The 20,989-nt window shown below is 47.2% G+C and overlaps 1 protein-coding gene across 1 annotated transcript in view; it reads right to left on the bottom strand.

The window, feature by feature from the left end:
- Positions 1–20,561, bottom strand: part of LOC149435584 (apoptosis inhibitor 5-B) — a gene marked incomplete at both ends in the record, with an annotated part of 34,140 nt that extends 13,579 nt beyond the window's left edge. The window contains 7 exons of the mRNA XM_089662514.1: positions 2,689–2,778; positions 5,050–5,154; positions 5,248–5,454; positions 5,817–5,968; positions 11,247–11,312; positions 14,780–14,873; positions 20,400–20,561. Of these exons, the coding sequence (XP_089518640.1) occupies positions 2,689–2,778; positions 5,050–5,154; positions 5,248–5,454; positions 5,817–5,968; positions 11,247–11,312; positions 14,780–14,873; positions 20,400–20,561 (876 nt within the window). The remainder of the gene's footprint in view (positions 1–2,688; positions 2,779–5,049; positions 5,155–5,247; positions 5,455–5,816; positions 5,969–11,246; positions 11,313–14,779; positions 14,874–20,399) is intronic.
- Between the last annotated feature and the right edge of the window lie 428 nt (positions 20,562–20,989).

Here is a 20,989-nt window from a genome sequence, read left to right as displayed (position 1 = left end):
TGAGCCACGGGGAAGGGATCTGGTTTAGCGTAGAGGCGCGAAAGGAAGTCTGAGAAACGGGAAACAATCTGCTGGGGATTAGAAGTACAGCCACCTGTAGGAAGTCGCAGTCGAATCGGTTTATGGGGTTTCCCCACAGAATTGAGTTTCCTGGCCAGCATCGGGCCTGGCTTATTAGCACAGGAATAAAATTTGTGTTTGGTCCAACGCAGGGCCCGTTCTGCCTCTGAAGAGGCAAGTAGGTCTAACTCTGCCGCCAGAGCGTCCCGAGCGCGTTTATGGGCCGCAGATGGAGAGGACTTCCAACTACTTATACATTTCTATCCGTTTTCTATGTATTACAGTGCTTGTAATTTGAGGATGGAGGTTATGCATTACCCCGCCATCCTTTTATAACAGGTTTCAATAAATATTGTTTTATATAAAATGGTGTTGCTATTTTGAGTCTGGTGCCTTTAACCACTTCCAGTCCGGACACTTTCCCCCCCTTCCAGTCCGGACACTTTTCCCCCCCTTCCAGTCCGGACACTTTTCCCCCCCTTCCAGTCCGGACACTTTTCCCCCCCTTCCAGTCCGGACACTTTTCCCCCCCTTCCAGTCCGGACACTTTTACCCCCCTTCCAGTCCGGACACTTTTACCCCCCTTCCAGTCCGGACACTTTCACCCCCCTTCCAGTCCGGACACTTTCACCCCCCTTCCAGTCCGGACACTTTCCCCCCCCTTCCAGTCCGGACACTTTCCCCCCCCTTCCAGTCCGGACACTTTCCCCCCCCTTCCAGTCCGGACACTTTCCCCCCCCTTCCAGTCCGGACACTTTTACCCCCCTTCCAGTCCGGACACTTTTACCCCCCTTCCAGTCCGGACACTTTTACCCCCCTTCCAGTCCGGACACTTTTACCCCCCTTCCAGTCCGGACACTTTCACCCCCCTTCCAGTCCGGACACTTTCCCCCCCCTTCCAGTCCGGACACTTTCCCCCCCCTTCCAGTCCGGACACTTTTACCCCCCTTCCAGTCCGGACACTTTTACCCCCCTTCCAGTCCGGACACTTTTACCCCCCTTCCAGTCCGGACACTTTTACCCCCCTTCCAGTCCGGACACTTTCCCCCCCCTTCCAGTCCGGACACTTTCCCCCCCCCTTCCAGTCCGGACACTTTCCCCCCCTTCCAGTCCGGACACTTTTACCCCCCTTCCAGTCCGGACACTTTTACCCCCCTTCCAGTCCGGACACTTTTACCCCCCCTTCCAGTCCGGACACTTTTACCCCCCTTCCAGTCCAGGCCAATTTTCAGCTTTCAGCGCTATCACACTTTGAATGACAATTGCACGGTCATGCAACACTGTACCCAAATGAATTTTTTACCATTTTTTTGAGAAAGATAAAGCTTTATTTTGGTGGTATTTATTCACCGCTGGGATTTTTATTTTTTTTGCTATGTAATTGAAAAGGTCCAAAAATTTTGAAAAAAGTGTTTTTTTTAAATAAAATTTTGCAAATAAATAATATTTCATCATAAATCTTGGCCAAATTTTATTCTATCTTTTTCGGAAAAAAAAAAAAAAATTACCCAAATTAGTTTATAACCAAAAATTATAATTTTTAAACTTTATTTTATTTTTTTATATTATTTGTTCAAACCCACATATAATGGTGCCCTTCTAATCAACTCAGCACAGTGTGATTTTATTTAATTTTTTTATATTATTATTTATGTTTTTTTTTTACATACTGTCAACCTAGCAGTACAGTGTCGCCATGGTGACATTGTACTACTTCTGGGGGGTGATGAAGATTTTTTTTTTTTTTTACACGGATTGCTTTTACACCCATAAAGGCTGTAAAAGTAATCATTTCATATTTTTTTTGCTATGTAAATGAAAAGGTCCAAAATTTTTGAAAAAAAGTGTTTTGTTTTATAAAATTTTGCAAATAAATATTTCATCATAAATCTTTACCAAAATGTATTCCGTTATCTTTTTAGTAAAAAAAAAAACCCAAATTAGTTTATAACCAAAAATAATAATTTTTAAACTTTTTTTTTTACATTTTTATTTTATTTTATTTTTATATTATTATTTTTTATATACTGTCACCCTAGCAGTACAGTGTCACCATGGTGACACTGTACTACTTGTTGGGGGTGATGAAGATTTTTTTTTTTTTTACACATTGCTTTTACACCCATATAGGATGTAAAAGCAATCATTTCTCCTCCTCTCTGGCTGCATTCTTGCACTCATTGAGAAGTACTGAGTGAGCTGTGATTGGTCACAGCTTGTCACATGGTACAAGGCTGTTGTGAATAGCCCTGTACCATGTGATCTCTGTGATCATTCACAGATTTCACACGTAGTAAGCAATGATGTCACAAGTGACATCTTGCTTACTACTTTGCATGTGATCACTGATTGGCCAACCAGTGATCACATGATCGGGACATCGTACAGAGGTCCCGTCCGACGATCGGTGTTTCACTGTGTCCGGAGGACACAGCGGGCACCGGATCGCGGTGCTGCGCGCTCCGAGGGAGCACGCACAAGCAGGGTGCGGGGAGGCCGTTTATAGACGGCCACCCGACCCTGCACTGCCACCGTCTGGCCGTTTATATGCAGTCGGGAAGTGGTTAAAGTCCCCTATTTGTGGGAAGCCAATCCCCTTTATGTTGGCCAATGTGCCATCTCACTTACCAAAAGCTTCTCAAAGAGTTTGTTTAAATTTGATTCAAGTTTGTCCATATCTCCGCAGAATGAGCTCATCTCAGCCAGAAGCTTCAACACCTGAAAAAACATTAATTATTTCAAAGTTTTACCACTAAAACCTGTATTTTTTACATTTCAGCCAATTCATAAAATGTGGACAGAACAAACAGGATATAAAGGTGTGAGAGACACCAGGTTTCAGCAACAGAGGCAGTGCTGTCAATCCAGAAACAGTGAGTAGGACTAGATGTAGTCAGGTGATGATTGACAAGCTACAGGCCTGTGAGTCAGTGACAATGCTGATGGCCACACCCCCTACAGCATCTTCTCCTCCCACTGTAGTGGCAACTATGCTCTGAATTCAAGAGCAGTGCAGCAGCGTTGCCACACAAATCACAAGAAAATGCATTAGGTGGACTTCAATGGCAGGATCAACAAGTTTTTGTGGGACTTTGCAGTGGGTGTTGAAAAAATTTTTTTTAACCCCTTGGCGCCGGCGCCTCCCGGCCCTTTAAGGGTTTCAGAAGCTGGGAGGCGGAGCAGGGTTTTAAGGTCATGTGACCACCGTGATTCGCCGTCACGGTGGTCACATGATCGGGAAAGGTCCTGATCGAAAGAGGAGATCGGGACCTTTCCGTGAGTACCGGACATGTGTGCTGGGAGTGCGCTCTCAGCACATATGTTTTTCTTAATTGCACACAAATGTGCGGCCGCTCGGCGTCTAGGCCCAGACGCCGGGAGGCCGCACATTTGTGTGCGGCTGGCGTGAAGAACACGTTATACTGTAAATACCTGCTCTGTGTAACGGTATTGCACAGAGCAGCCCCGATCCACCCCTTCGCGGGTTCCCTGCTGGTGCTCCTAGCTCCACTTCTTCAGCGAGTGCCCCATAAGAGGCTTTTTATGGTGGCACTCGTGCAGGGTTGCTTACGAGCCACCCCGTCTGCATCTACAGACAGGGCGGCTCAGCCCCGCCCCCCAGTCACAGAATTTTAATTGACAGCAACAGAAGCCAATAGCTTTCACTGCTATCAATCTGCCCATTGAGAAGGAACAGAGCCGGCAGAGCCTTTGCAACCACTTGAAAGGCAGATGCACTTACAAAAAGCTGAATGCTAGCCTTCCCTTCAGGCTTACACAGTACAGACTCATTCCTTGTACTGAACTTGCTTACTTTGTTTTAACTGCACACTGTGATCTACTCGTAGTGTGCATTAAAAGCTGAACAGCAAGATAGAGCCTGCCTCATTTCCAAGCTGGAGGACATCCAGCATCATCTACCTCTTTCTTCTCCAGCCTTAATGTCCCTTGCATCACATGCAGGTGATACCACAGCTTCGCGTTTTTAGAAAGCTATGTACAGTCCTTTGTGGACTCCAGCCATGATCTTCCTGCATTGCATGGAGAAGCAAAGAGTTCTAGTGATGACATCACTAGGTGTAAAATAAGGCATGTAATAAACATGGAAAGTGTGACGGGAGTGACTTTGGGGGGTGGGGAGACCCCTGTCTCAGCCCCCCAAATCCCTATTATGTGTAAGTCGCCCTGTGCTTGTTAGGGGTAGAGGGTGATCTGTCCTGCTATTGTGCGTCTTGCTTGACAGCAAACTATTATGGGATGTACGGGTCTGGGTATTGTCTACTGCCACCTGGTGTATCCCATTGTTCACTGCCATGCGGCTGCATCCCATTGTTCTAGCAAACTATTATGGGATGTAATGTTTCCGGCAGCCCTTCCCCCTGATGGGACGGCCTGCTGATGTGTTTCCGGTCTGGGTGTGTATTTCCCCACCCTGTGTATATATCTTGTATCTGTGTTAAAATAAAGCAGCCCATTTCCTCTCCTTCATACAAGCCTGGTGCTGTCTATTTCCTGTTTGGTCAGCGGTGGTATCCGTGGTCGCACAGGGAAGCGGGAGTTTCACGTAAATACCCTAGTGCAGTCTGGGTCCGGTTCCGTTACAGAAAGATTTTATTTAATAATTTCCTTAGCATGTGAAAAGGAGGGAAAGGAGGAACCAGTGAAGGCAAAATTAGGTAATAATAATTGGATGGCCATTTATTTTTTCACGGATTATAGAGTTTCGAATTTATCATTTGCTAGGAACCGGGTAGCAACAGCCTCTTATAGGCGTTGCCTTGCAATGTATTGTACCCACTCGCAGGGCCAATTTGGTCTTCCACTCTGTTTGGATGAAGGGAGAAAAAATACTATAATAGCAAAATGAAACCCACTCCAACAAGGACCTCATCTAGAAACTGAATGCATTGATCATGCTGGGACTGAAGCTCAGGACCTCAGTGCAGCAAGATCATAGAGTGACTTCAGCTACCAAAAGGACACACTTACTTCCAACTGGACATCGATGCCCTCTGCTGGGCTAGTCAGGGAACTCAGGATGGGAAGCACTTGCTCACAAAAGTAGGTCACAAATTTAGTAGAGTGAACATTTTTCTAGAAAGAGAAAAAAAAAAAAAAAAAGACATTAATGTTTAAAGTCATCACAGTGCTTTATTCTGTTCCCCTCTAGCCAAACTAAATACTTACAGAAAAAAGTGGCACAGCTTGCCGCATACACTGCAGGAGGCGATCCACAGAGTCGGGGTCGGCGGGGTTGAGGGTCTGATAGAGACCTGCTTGCTCAGATACTAGATCTACCAGCTGCTGTCGGCCGCTAACTGTCTGCAATGTCTTTAGAGAGGACAGGATCTTCATAAACAGGACAAATTCCTCCCCGGTGACGTCATCCAGCACCTGCAAAATGCCAAAGGATTATTAAAAAAGGAACAAAAATAAAAAAAGGCAAAAGCTTCTCATTATAACCCCTCCTAGAAGATGGAGGGACCACCAAACTCTCTTCTGCCCACTCAGACATCTGCATTGTGTTTAGTGTTTTCAAATTGTCCCTTGGATCCTGTCAGGTACCCGCTCCCACCTCCGCTAGAACCTTCTAGGTGATACCTGCTTTGTTGAAACTAGTTCAAAAGTTGCACAGCCACACTATTAAAGAAAATACATGGATTATTCCTGCTCACAGGCGTGCTGCCAACAGGCATATTTGGATAAATGATCAATTTCTTCCACCTGCTCCTCGAGTATCTTTGTGTACAGCTCACCTTCTTGGATTCCGAAAAAATGTAGTCTTCCACCTCTTTAGTCATCACATCTTCGGGAACGGTTTTCAGTTTGTTAGAGAGGAACTTAATGGCTCGCTCACGTACAATGTCTTCACCTTGAAGAATCTGGCTGAATAATCCCCCGAGGGTGCCTGTATAAAGCAAGATTTATTACATCTTATGATCAGCTACTCAATCATTTATAACATTTATTTATTTCAGATACTTATATAGCGCCATGAATTTACGCAGTGCTTTACATATATGTTATACATTCCCATCAGTCCCTAACCCTCAAGGGGTGTACAATCTAAGGTCCCTAACTCACATTCATACATACACATACTAGGGACAATGTAGACAGGAGCCAACTCACCTACCAGCATGTCTTTGGAGTGTGGGAGGAAACCGGAGTACCCGGAGGAAACCCACGCAGGCACAAGGAGAACATGCAAACTCCAGGCAGGTGGTGCCGTGGTTGGGATTTGAACCGACGACCCCAGAACTGCCAGGCAAAAGTGCTAACCACCTAGCCACTGTGCCACCCCAATTGTTGCCTAAACCAGTGGTCTTCATACTGCGGCTCGAGGGCCGGATGTTGCATCATTTTATCTGGTCCTTGGGGCATTATTTCCTCACTATCAGCAACAGTGGGGCACTATTCCTCCCACTGATACCAATGATGGGGCACTATTCCTCCCACTGATACCAATGATGGGGCACTATTCCTCCCAATGATACCAATGATGGGGCACTATTCCTCCCACTGACACCAATGATGGGGCACTATTCCTCCCACTGATACCAATGATGGGGCACTACTCCTCCCACTGACACCAATGATAGGGCACTATTCCTCCCACTGATACCAATGATGGGGCACTATTCCTCCCACTGATACCAATGATGGGGCACTATTCCTCCCAATGATACCAATAATGGGGCACTATTCCTCCCACTGACACCAATGATGGGGCACTATTCCTCCCACTGACACCAATGATGGGGCACTATTCCTCCCACTGATACAAATGATGGGGCACTATTCCTCCCACTGATACCCACAATGGGGCACTATTCCTCCCACTGACACCAATGATGGGGCACTATTCCTCCCACTGATACCAATGATGGGGCACTATTCCTCCCACTGATACCCACAATGGGGCACTATTCCTCCCACTGACACCAATGATGGGGCACTATTCCTCCCACTGATACAAATGATGGGGCACTATTCCTCCCACTGATACCCACAATGGGGCACTATTCCTCCCACTGACACCAATGATGGGGCACTATTCCTCCCACTGATACCAATGATGGGGCACTATTCCTCCCACTGATACCAATGATGGGGCACTATTCCTCCCACTGATACCAATGATGGGGCACTATTCCTCCCACTGACACCAATGATGGGGCACTATTCCTCCCACTGACACCAATGATGGGGCACTATTCCTCCCACTGATACCAATGATGGGGCACTATTCCTCCCACTGATACCAATGATGGAGCACTATTCCTCCCACTGATACCAATGATGGGGCACTATTCCTCCCACTGACTTCTGCAGTGCATGGGGTAATGTAATCCTTCTGTCAACAAGATCTTTTTTGGGAGTAGCCCAAATCTTGCAAGATGATGTTGCAGCACAGTGCAGGATCATCATCTTGCCAGATTTGGGCTACTAGGCATTCTGGCATTCCGAGATCTGCCTGGAAGCAGAATGATGTCCACCCTTGTACTGCGAGAGGACGTTCGGAAACGGAAATTATATTATTTAGTCTCCCCAACAGGTAGCTTTTACAGCATTTTTTTATGCATTACTCCCTCATGCAAAAAAAAAAAAAAAATGATGTGGTTGGAGATCGGCACTGCTTTTGCCATCTTCAGAGTCGTTGGGCTGCTTAGTACTGCACATAGGCCCCAATGTAGGAGTGTCAAACTGGCGGCCCTCCAGCTGTTGTGAAACTACAAGTCCCATCATGCCTCTGCCTTTGGGAGTCATGCTTGTAACTGTCAATCTTGCAATGCCTCATGGGACTTGCAGTTTGGCAACAGCTGGAGGTCCGCCAGTTTGACACCCGTGTTCTAATGCATCAGCCATTCAAACCTACAGGAAGTCTGCGTGTCCAATACATTCTATAGAGCAGTATTCCTCAACCTTTTTTTCTGTCAAAGCACTCTTTAAAATTCTGTGTGAACCCGAGGTACCACATTCTAATATGTAAAGAAACCTAAAATAATAGTTTTACATATCGCAGCGGTATTCGCATACATAGGACACCCAACATTGAAGGTGATTTATTCTACCAAAGTCTAGGGCTTCAAAAGCCATCATTAGTCCATGCGTGTCATCAGTCCATGGTTGTAATCTGTCAAAGCATGGGGGAGTCTAAGGCTTCAAAAGCCATCATTACTCCATGGTCCATGGGTGTCATCAGTCCATGAGTGTAATCTGTCCAAGCATGGGGGAGTCTAGGGCTTCAAAAGCCATCATTACTCCATGGTCCATGCGTGTCATCAATCTATGGGTGTAATCTGGCCAAGCATGGGGGAGTCTAAGCCTTCAAAAGCCATCATTACTCCATGGTCCATGGGTGCCATCAGTTTATGGGTGTAATCTGTCAAAGCATGGGGGAGTCTAGGGCTTCAAAAGCCATCATTACTCCATGGTCCATGGATGTAATCTATCCAAGCGTGGGGGAGTCTAGGGCAGTGGTCGGCAAGCCGCGGCTCGCGAGCCACATGCGGCTCTTTACAAGCTTAAATGCGGCTCTTCTGTGTGCCGGGCGCCCGCTCCCCTCCCTCCTCTCCCTCCTCTTCCGCCTCTCGGACGGGCGTGTTTTCCCGGGCGGCCGCCCCCTCACCTCCCCTCCCCTCCCTCCTCTCGGACGGCCGCCCGCTCCCCTCCCTCCTCTCGGACGGCCGCCCGCTCCCCTCCCTCCTCTTGGGCGGCCGCCCCAAAAGTCAGGACTCTGCAGCTGTCAGGATGTAGGCGGGGCAGCCAGGATGTAGGCGGGGCAGCGTGACGAACTGCTCTCACAGTCCGCCCTGAAGACCAGAACGGCGCGGGAAGCACGGCGAGAGGAACGCGCGGAGCAAAGGTAAGTGAATTGACACAGGGGGGACTTACTATATGGGGGACTTACTATATGGGGGGGGGGGACTTACTATATGGGGGATGAATTACTATATGGGGGACTTACTATATGGGGGGGGACTTACTATATGGGGGGGGACTTACTATATGGGGGGGGACTTACTATATGGGGGGGACTTACTATATGGGGGGGGACTTACTATATGGGGGGGGACTTACTATATGGGGGGGGACTTACTATATGGGGGGGGACTTACTATATGGGGGGGGGACTTACTATATGGGGGGGGGACTTACTATATGGGGGGGGACTTACTATATGGGGGATGAATTACTATATGGGGGATGAATTACTATATGGGGGATGAATTACTATATGGGGGATGAATTACTATAGGGGGGGATGAATTACTATAGGGGGGGATGAATTACTATATGGGGGATGAATTACTATATGGGGGATGAATTACTATGGGGGGGATGAATTACTATGGGGGATGAATTACTATATGGGGGATGAATTACTATATGGGGGGGGACTTACTATATGGGGGATGAATTACTATATGGGGGGGGACTTACTATATGGGGGATGAATTACTATATGGGGGATGAATTACTATATGGGGGATGAATTACTATATGGGAGATGAATTACTATGGGGGGGATGAATTACTATATGGGGGATGAATTACTATATGGGGGATGAATTACTATAGGGGGGATGAATTACTATAGGGGGGATGAATTACTATAGGGGGGATGAATTACTATAGGGGGGATGAATTACTATATGGGGGATGAATTACTATATGGGGGATGAATTACTATATGGGGGATGAATTACTATATGGGGGATGAATTACTATGGGGGATGAATTACTATATGGGGGATGAATTACTCTATGGGGGATGAATTACTATGGGGGGGGGGGGTGAATTACTATGGGGGGGGGTGAATTACTATGGGGGGGGGGGGGTGAATTACTATGGGGGGGGGGTGAATTACTATGGGGGGGATGAATTACTATATGGGGGATGAATTACTATGGGGGATGAATTACTATGGGGGGATGAATTACTATGGGGGATGAATTACTATGGGGGATGAATTACTATGGGGGATGAATTACTATGGGGGATGAATTACTATATGGGGGATGAATTACTATATGGGGGATGAATTGCTATGGGGGATGAATTGCTATGGGGGATGAATTACTATGGGGGGGGGTGAATTACTATGGGGGGGATGAATTACTATATGGGGGATGAATTACTATATGGGGGATGAATTACTATGGGGGATGAATTACTATATGGGGGATGAATTGCTATGGGGGATGAATTACTATGGGGGATGAATTACTATATGGGGGATGAATTACTATATGGGGGATGAATTACTATATGGGGGATGAATTGTTATGGGGGATGAATTGCTATATGGGGGATGAATTACTATGGGGGATTAATTACTATATGGGGGATGAATTACTCTATGGGGGATGAATTACTCTATGGGGGATGAATTACTATATGGGGGATGAATTACTATGGGGGATGAATTACTATATGGGGGATGTATTTTCAGTTTTAAAAATGTGGCTCTCAAAATAAATTTCAATCGTGGTTTTGGCGAGATTTGGCTCAGTTGAAAAAAAAGGTTGCCCACCACTGGTCTAGGGCTTCAAAAGCCATCATTACTCCATGGTCCATGGGTGTCATCAGTCCATGTGTGTAATCTGGCCAAGCGTGGGGGAGTCTAGGGGTTCAAAAGCCATCATTACTCCATAGGTGTAATCTGTCCAAGCATGGCGGAGTCTAGGGCCTCAAAAGCCATCAATACTCCATGGTACAAGGGTGTCATCAGTCCATGGGTGTAATCTGGCAAAGCGTAGGGGAGTCTAGGGCTTCAAAAGCCATCATTACTCCATGGGTGTAATCTGTCCAAGCATGGCGGAGTCCAGGGCCTCAAAAGCCATCATTGCTCCATGGTCCATGGGTGTCATCAGTCCATGGGTGTAATCTGTCCAAGCATGGGGGAGTCTAGAGCTTCAAAAACCATCATTACTCCATGGTCCATGGATGTCATCAGTCCATGAGAAATTATATAGATGGCTTAAAACTGGTGGGGGCTTTAGATTTTACCAATTTCTGAAGCAGCTCACGAGTCTGAGACAAAACTGAGAGATGCTCTGAGCAAAGGGAAAAAAACTCAGAAAAATTCTTAGGCCGAGCCCTTCTGTTACCACAAGTGTTCTCAAAACTGGTTCCCCCAGCACAGAAAATGTTACCAGAAGAGACACTGCACTCTTACCTTTGCCATCAATTTTGAATATACTCAGCAAGGCGTTGTTCACCAAGTTAAATTCGGCAGAGTCATCTAAAAACGGGAAGGTTAAGGTTAGAAATATATACAACAAACCCAAATATACAGTCAAAGTGTAACCTTAGGAGAGGTCACAAAACCTACTACCTGGGTGAGAATAGGAGCAGGCATAAACTGCAGCTGCTGACGTTAAAATCCCCCCCCCCCCCCCGGTCACACGGATCCAGACTTTGAAATTGTGCCTCTTACAGTTTTTTGGGGGCTTTTGCTGTCCTGGTTCGTTTGGCCCCCAGTTTTATGAGGCGACATTTCTGAAGCATTTATGTCTTTTAACCAATTATCTATTTTGCATTTTCATACATTATAAGTATATCTACAGATTACAAGGCATTATATGTTATTATTATTACTACATCGAGTTTATATAGCGCCAAAGGGTTTGCTCAGCGCTGTACAATAGAGGGGGGGACAATACATGGCACAGTACAACAATAACAAACAACGTACGAGGGGTAAGAGGGCCCTACTCTTTCGAGCTTACAATCTAGGAGGGAGGGGGTAGTGGTACAGGAGGAAGTGGCTGTGGGGGATGAAGTGGTAGGAGGAATGAGGGAGAATGGCCATTAGGTGAGGATGGGGTAGGCTTCCCTGAAGAGATGGGTTTTGAGGGAGCGCCTAAATGTGAGGAGGGTAGGCGACAGTCTGATGGATTGGGGCAGTGAGTTCCAGAGGATGGGGGAGGACCTGGAGAAGTCTTGCAGTCGTGCATGGGAGGAGGAGACCAAGGAGCAAGACAGAAGGAGGTCCTGTGAGGAGCGAAGGGTACGGGTAGGGTGGTACTTGGGGATCAGGTTGGTGAGGTAGTCAGGGGCAGTGTGTGTGTGTGTGTGTGTGTTTATGTGTGTGTATATATATATATATATATATATATATATATATATATATAGAAATGTATTTTGAAATATATTGAATATGACCAAAATTGTAGCATTACAAATATATTTTTCTTCCATGTGGGTAAGAATATTTGGTGCAAGATTTCTATTTATTTTATATGGTTAAGTATATACAGGTGAAACTCAAAAAATTTGAATATCGTGCAAAAGTTCCTTTTTTTCAGTAATGCCCCTGTTTGGATGTGGCACTTTGAAAGTCCTATATCTTTTTGAGTATCCTTTGCAAACAGTTCACTGAAATGAGCCCCAATTTTGGAGATTTTACAGGGAGTCAAATTGTTTTTATAACATGGCCGTCATTTTGTATATGGCCTTAGCCTCACGCTGTTAAAGAATTATGTTGAAATGGTGGCAACCAGGACACCCATGGCTCCGTGCAATACTATTTTTGAAATTTCGGTCAGTTTACGCGGGCCATGACTGACAGAAGAGCAATTTAACACATGCAGATTTGTAACGCCGAATCTCTCATTCCCGAGATATTAAACTGCGCATTCTGTGATTCTGTGATATGGATATGAGACATGTTCCAAACAAATATATTTACACTTGTAGATGATGTCACCCATATGCAGAGTTCTCTTTTCCCTAAGGAAGGAGTGGGATCACGCTGAAACGCGTTGGCACAATTAGATTAGTATCTGCAGCTTTGTTACATCTATGATGATACCAATTTGGATCTTTTATGACCAGTCACACACAGTCATATTGGGTATCCTTATCGTGTAATTTCATTTTCTGATTGTGATGCTTTATTATGACTCTGTATGATGTATTGTATGTCTTTGTGTTATCACCTTTTTTGACCAAATATATACTTTAATACTTCCAGTACTTTCAAAGCCCTTAAAGTAAGGGGGTCACTCCTTTTTCCAATTGATTTCAAAGTCGGATGACATGCCGATTTGAGGTGCGATTTGCAATACGAATTGATTCTTTATCCCACTGAGAGATATCCATTGAGCGTTTTTTTGCCAACCATGAGAGTGGGGGGGGGGGGGGGGGGCCACCACCATTTGGTGAATGTATACCCGAAGGGGGGGGGGGACACTTGATTCTTTCACACGTGGTGATTTATTTTGAAGAAATTGAATTATTTGGTGGATAAGAATTGTTTTTGGACTTTCTTTTTCACTTATGCTGTTTTCTATGCCCACATTTTATTCACTTATAATTCTGCACTACTGAATCAGTTTGAGTGTTCATTTATGTGTTGTATTGACTTTTTTTGGAAGTGGCAGTAATTTTGAATTTCTTTTGTTTTTTTTATTCATTTTGCTTTATGACTCACATTTTTTACATATTCAATGCAGTTTTCTTTGTTTTATATACTTATATTATTCACTACATTTCCCTGGATTGCTTGGTGTCAGCATAGACTGTTAGATGTGACTCATGCAAGCAGCAAAGAAACTGAAACCACACTCGGTGCTTTAGACTGAGGCAACTGCACACTGTAGAAGGATATGCTGTTCTTTTTTCAGTTTAGAGGTTTACAACCTTTACACTTTAACCTCCCTAGCGGTCTGATTATGTCCATATTTCTGTGCTCAAAGCGGTACATTTTTTTGCATGGAAATATGTCGTTTTTTTATTGTAGACCTGTAATTTTTAGGAATAACTCACTGAAATCTGTCCGAACAAGAGTCTAGTAAACATCCCGGGTAGGATAAAATTTGAAGCACGAAATCATAAATTATAATTTAATTAATAATCATAAAAAATAATATAATAATAAATTTAATTCAATAATATAATCAAACCAAAAACACTGAAATGTGAAATATAGCGCCAAGTTCGCACATTGCTGAGCAAAGTCGCAGAATCGTTTTCAGTGTCTGATGAGGAATTTCCCCCACGAATCATTATCACTCAATTCTGCAAGTGGTTCTGATTTACTATCGCTGTTCTCTAGCCGGTCTAAAACCGATTTTGACCTAAAGGGACGCTTTTTGGACGCCATGGACGTTTCTCAGTTTCCAGGCAGAAAGAACAGTAAAATGCAGGCAGGGCGCCGGACAAAGCACTCGGGACAAAATGTATGTGAAATGGTTTGATACAGGAATGTTATACTATGTGATTTTAGTGGATTTAGTGAATGTCACTTTTACAACTTTCAAATTTCCCGCCAGTTCCGTCCCCCGTACATCCCGACGTCGCAGGGAACGGAACCCGGAAGACAGATGCCGGCATCGGCCGGAGGACATTGCTGGGGACACTGCAGGGGGGACATCGCGGGAGCGCAGGACAAGGTAAGTGCAGAAGAACAGATCCCGGAGCAGCACTGCAGTGTATTCCCGAGTGTAGCTCGGGGGGGGTTACCGCTTGTGGTGCTGAAACTTTACCCCGAGCTACACTCAGGAATACCGCCAGGGGGGTTAAACTATTCTACTCGGATCTAAGAGAATCTGTCATTTTTCAAAAGAAGGCTACAGAAGTAAACTTACATATAATCCTAGAAAAGCAGTTTTGTGTGTCTGCAGTTTTCAAATGGTGAGGCATATTGATCTAGTGACAGCCCACAGTGATTGAGGTCTGAATTCTGCTCTGTGTGTTATACAATACCTGACTGCAGAAGCTGTGCCAGAATATCGGCCACGCGTGGAAGGTTCTCCCCCGTTGCAAACTGTGAGAGTTCTTTGATAGCTTGTCTTCGGATCTAATAAACAGTGGAAAGTTGAGAGTCAGTGCAGAAATGGTATTGGCTATCACAATGGCGTTGACTCCATGGGGGAGATTTACTAAATCTGGAGCGCTCAATCTGGTGCAGCTGTGCATGGGAGCCAATCAGCTTCTATCCTCAGACTGGTTCTAAAAGTTCAAGGTTTTTTGCCTTCATATATTCTGTGCATGAAGGTGCATTGTCCCCCCTCCCCAATCCTTACCTGAGCCCCCTCCAATTCAGCAATATTCTTGACAGCCTCTTGTGATGGAAGTCACTTTGGGTGGGGGGCCCAATGGAACCCAGCTCACTTTAGAGAGGTGGGGAGACCCCTGTCTCAGCTGCCCATATCCCTATTATGTGTAAGTCACCCTGTGCCTGTTAGCGGTACAGGGTGATCTGTGCTAATATTCTGTGGACATGTTGTGGATTGTGTAATGCCATGTGGTTGTATCCCATTGTTCTATTGTGTGTCTTGCTTGGGAGCAAACTATTATGGGATGTATATGTTTGTGTATTGGCTTGGTGGGGGGGGGTGTCTCCAGCAGCCCTCCTGATGGGACTGTCTGTTGGTGTGTCTCTTGTTACTGAAGGTAGATTGCCCCGCCCTGTGTCATTATGCAAGGGGGGGTTGTTCCCTTGAATGTATATATCAGTGTTAAAATAAAGTAGTCTATTTCCTGGTTTTCTTCAAGACTGGTGTCGTCTAGTCTAGTATGGTCTGCTTAGGTGTCTGTGGTCTGTGTTCAGAGAGGGAAGCGGTATCCTAACGGAAGTACCCAAGTGCAGTCTGGGGACAGCTCCGTTACACCTCTGCTGTCTGGGGACTCTTTCTCCTCATTGGCTGAGACAGCAATGGGAGCCCATTGGCTCCCGCTGCTGTCAATCACAGCCACTCAGCCAATGAGGAGAGGGGCGAGGCCAAGCTGCGGCTCTGTGTGTCTTATGGATGCATACAGAGCAGCAGCTCGGGGACAAGCATGCAGAGGTGCCCCCAGGGCCAGCGGTTTTCCCTGGGGAAGTTGCTTGAGGGGGAGGAGCCAGGAGTGTCAGAGAAGACCCGAAAAGAAGAGGACTGGGGCTGTTCTGTGCAAAACCACTGCACAGAGCAGGTATGTATAGACATGTTTGTTATTTTAGATAAAAAAAGAAAAAAAAAAAGCTTTAGTGTCACTTTAAGTTTTGAGAACAAAACCTGGAAGCTGATTGGCTACCATGCACAGCTGCACCAGATTCTTCACTCTCTAGCTTTCGTAAATCAACCCCTATAGGTCTAGAGAAAATAAAAGCTTACATTGTGCCTACAGGAAATCTTTTCAAGATGACATGTGGTTGCTGTGGGCAACAGGCAAGTGGCGCATGGGACCCTCATCAACACAACTGAGCTGATTTGTCAGATGCCGCCATTCACTGGACCCCACCGTGGGTGCTTCATTCATAAAATAAAGGGGCAGCCTGTGGCTTCCCACCAAATTCTCTCCGCTAAAACAGACCCCGTCACCAGGACATTTTTTTTTTTCACCAACAATCTTCCCATAATACTTTATATCCGTTTAGAATATTTTACATTTATTCTCCTGTATCTTTGATCCTGTCAGTAGCACTCTTCCTGTCATAGGGTGACAATACCCACATATTGTACTACATCTAATTAGCAGTGTTCACACTAAGATAGGAAGTGTGTTAGGACTAGACAATACCTCCCTCTCGCTTCAGCACTATAGCATAGAGGAGGTGTTCTGTAGTCCAGGAGCTGAACAAGAAGGGGGTGGAAACAACGCTTGTGATAAGACAGCAGAGTGTGTGTAACATCACTAGATCACTGGCAGGATCAACAGATTTTTTTTTATTTTGCACTTAAAGTTCCACTCACATTGTAGAAAAATAAAAGTCAGCAGCTACAAAAACTGTAGCTGCTGACTTTTAAAAAAACAGCCGCTTACCTGTCCCTCGGTCCCGTTGTGTCCTCCCCGCAGTCAGTTTCACCGGCCGTCCTGTATTCCAGGCACTGGCATCTTCAGTGTGGGCACCCGGCTGTGACAGCTTGCGGCTTCACAGCCGGGTGCCCACTGCACATGTGCAAGTAGTGCTGCATGAATGGTCTTGTAGTCTTCTGGGACCTGTCACGTGTCCAAAAAGACTACAGCGAGGGAGGGTAGGAGAACAACTTCTGCTTCCGATCGCCTAGGCCAGGGGTAGGCAACCTGAGAGCCGCAGGACTACAAGTTCCATCATGCCTCTGCAAGTCATAGCTGTAACTGTCAGTTTTGTAATGTTGCAATGCCTCGTGGGAAATGTAGTTCCACAACAGCTAGAGAGCCGCAGGTTGCCTACCCCTGGACTAGGTGATTGCAGCGGAAGTGGGAGCGGGTACCTCTCAAATTCGGGTACCCGCTCTCCCCCCAACCCCCCCCTCCCCAAAGGTGCCAATCCTTAATGGAGAGTGGGGGAGCAGTCTTTAAAGCGTAACTTCTCCTTTTGCGTGGAACTCCGCTTTAACTACTTGCCGCCCATGCTATAGTCAAATGACAGATACAGCTGGTCAGGGACGGACTGACAACTCATGGGGCCCCCGAGCAATAGGGAATCATGGGGCCCTTGTGTCCTTGCCCAAACTCAAAAAAGCCTATGAAAAATGTACCAGGGGCATCTCATGGGGCCCCCTACTGACCCCAGGCCCTCGGGAAGTGCCTGAGTTTCCAAATAGTCAGTCCGCCCCTGCAGCTGGTTCTACTGACGTCCTCCCAGAACCCCGCTCCCCTGGGGAGTGCTCTGATCGCTGTGTCCTTAGGACACAACAGATCACAGAGAGAGGTAAAGGGCCAATCACAGGGGCCCTTTACCACGTGATCAGATGTGTTTAATCACAGCTGATCACCGTGTAAATAGACTTGCCAGTCATCAGCACTCTCCTCCCGCTGTCACGGCGCCGGTAACCGGCAATTCTCACGGGGACATCTACACTTATAGTCAGTGCTGCCTACAAGTGCCCATCAGTGCTGCCTACCAATGCCCATCAGTGCTGCCTACCAATGCCCATCAGTGCTGCCTACCAATGCCCATCAGTGCTGCCTACCAATGCCCATCAATGCAGGAGAAAAATTACTTCTTTGCAACATTTTATAACAGAAACTAAGAAAAATATTTTTTCCCCAAAATTTTGTGGTTTTTGTAAAATAACAAAATAATAATTAAAATAAATTAATAAAAAACTCTAGTGGTGATCAAATACCACCAAAAGAAAGCTCTAAAAAAAAAAAAAAAAAAATTTTTTTTATGTGGCTGCAGTGATGCATGACCGCGCAATTGCCGAAGTGCGACAGCGCTGAAAGCTGGAAATTTTCCTGGGCAGGAAGGGGGTGAAAGCACCCAGTAGGCTAGTGGTTAAAGTAGACTTCTAGCCTAAACCTGTTTAAAATGCTCCCTCCTAACTTCTGCAAAAAAGATGTATATAGATCTACCTATTTATTAATCTCTCTCTGGTCATGGAATCCGGTTCCTGCGTCAGCAACGGCAGAGGCGTCCCTAGGGTTGGTGTCACCCGGTGCTGTAACACCCCCTCCGACGATCCCCGCAGAATGGATTGGATCTGCGGATTGAGCATAATGGATCGGATTCCGAACCATTATGCTCCCAATCCGCAGATCCGATCCATCCTGCGGGGATCGTCGGCTTTCTTTACAACTTACCTTTTCTTGGAGCGGGTCCAGTGTAGCGGCAAGATGTGTCTCCCCTAAAGCAACTGCGCATGTCCCGGTTTCAGGCATGATCAATCGATCATAGCAGTAGTTCTATCATCGATTGATCGTGCCTGAAACCGGGACATGCGCAGTTGCTTCGGAGGGACAGCTACATGGGAGACATCTTGCCGTTACACCGTTGTCACCCCGCAGGATTGTCGGCATGCAACCTATATGGGGTGACACCGGACCCGCTCCAAGAAATGGTAAGTTGTAAAGAAAGCTGACGAACCATCCTGCGGGGATCGTCGGCTTGCTTTACAACTTACCTTTTTGTGGAGCTGGTCCGGTGTCACCCTGTGCGGTCGGTGTCACCCGGTGCGGACCGCACCCCCCGCACCTGCCTCGGGACACCACTGAGCTACGGGGAAAGGAAGGAGAGCCAACAACAGCTCGACATTGGAGGCTATGCGTGACATCACCAGCCTTTGTCGGCAGTCCTTCCTCTCCCCTGCAGCTGCCACTGACTGCCACAGGGGATCACATGATCAAATCAGATGGGCTGTAAACTAGGTAAGTATCCCCTCCGATCCCCCCCCCCCGTGACTGGTGAACCTCCCCTCCGATCCCCCCCAGTGTCTGGTGAACCTCCCCTCCGATCCCCCCCCAGTGTCTGGTGAACCTCCCCTCCGATCTCCCCCCCCCCCCCGTGTCTGGTGAACCTCCCCTCCGATCCCCCCCCCCGTGTCTGGTGAACCTCCCCTCCGATCCCCCCCAGTGTCTGGTGAACCTCCCCTCCGATCCCCCCCAGTGTCTGGTGAACCTCCCCTCCGATCCCCCCCAGTGTCTGGTGAACCTCCCCTCCGATCTCCCCCCCCGTGTCTGGTGAACCTCCACTCCGATCTCCCCCCCCCCCGGTGTCTGGTGAACCTCCCCTCCGATGCCCCCCAGTGTCTGGTGAACCTCCCCTCCGATCCCCCCCCCCCATGTTTGGTGAACCTGCCCTCCGATCTCCCCCCCCATGTTTGGTGAACCTGCCCTCCGATCTCCCCCCCCCCCCCGTGTCTGGTGAACCTCCTCTCCGATCTCCCCCCCCCATGTTTGGTGAACCTGCCCTCCGATCTCCCCCCCCCCCCCGTGTCTGGTGAACCTCCTCTCCGATCTCCCCCCAGTGTCTGGTGAACCTGCCCTCCGATCTCCCCCCGTGTCTGGTGAACCTGCCCTCCGATCTCCCCCCCGTGTCTGGTGAACCTCCCCCCCGTGTCTGGTGAACCTCCTCTCCAATCTCCCCCCCCCCCGTCTCTGGTGAACCTCCCCTCCGATCTCCCCCCCCCCCCGTGTCTGGTGAACCTGCCCTCCGATCCCCCCCCCCCCCGTGTCTGGTGAACCTCCTCTCCGATCTCCCCCCCAGTGTCTGGTGAACCTCCCCTCCGATCTACCCCCCGTGTCTGGTGAACCTGCCCTCCGATCTCCCCCCCCCCCGTGTCTGGTGAACTGCCCTCCGATCTCCCCCCCCGTGTCTGGTGACCTCCTCTCCGATCTCCCCCCCCCGTGTCTGGTGAACCTCCTCTCCGATCTCCCCCCGTGTCTGGTGAACCTCCTCTCCGATCTCCCCCCCCGTGTCTGGTGAACCTCCTCTCCGATCTCCCCCCCCGTGTCTGGTAAACCTCCTCTCCGGATCTCTCCCCCCCCCCCGTGTCTGGTGAACCTCCTCTCCGATCTCCCCCCCCCCGTGTCTGGTGAACCTGCCCTCCGATCCCCCCCCCCCTCGTGTCTGGTGAACCTGCCCTGTCTATTCGGATGTGGAATTCCTGGCAGGACACAATTTCAGCACGGTTCCTACCGACACATCCTCGTCTTCACACAGATCCAGTTGGGCGTTTATGGCAGCGTCGGCCAAATCTGGGAAATGTTTGAAGAATTTGGGAATAAACTGCGCTGCCAATCTCTTCTCCTTCGCTCCGCCTTTCACGCCGTCCAGGATCACCTGATAGGCCGCTCTGTGCTGTAAAATAAGCATGCATTATGTACAAAACAGAATTATTTCTGAAACAAAAAAAAAAAAAAAAAACTATGGCGCTTGGCTGATGTAACAGAACAGAAAACATGAAAATACTACATATGCTAAAAAAACAAACAAAAAGAAACTAGAAAAAAAATAATGAAAATACTATAAATGCTAAAAAAAACAAAGAAAATAGAAAGAAAAAAAAACCTGAAAATACTACAAATGCTTAAAGAACAAAAACAAAATTGCTGCTGAAAAGAGTGAAATAGTTCGATGCCTTGGACGAGGTATGAAAACATTCGATATTTCATGAAAACGTAAACGTGATCATCGCACTATGAAGAGATTTGTGGCTGATTCAGAGCACAGATGGGTTGGTGCAGATAAAGGCACATTGAGGAAGATTTCTGCCAGATCCATGCATC

The sequence above is a fragment of the Staurois parvus genome, unplaced genomic scaffold (assembly GCF_062004578.1).
Source record: "Staurois parvus isolate SC_StPar_1 unplaced genomic scaffold, SC_StPar_1.0 ptg001485l, whole genome shotgun sequence".
NCBI classification, from domain to species: domain Eukaryota; kingdom Metazoa; phylum Chordata; class Amphibia; order Anura; family Ranidae; genus Staurois; species Staurois parvus.
The sequence above is the reverse complement of the archived record's forward strand: the minus strand, read 5'-3'. Positions and strand labels throughout refer to the sequence as shown.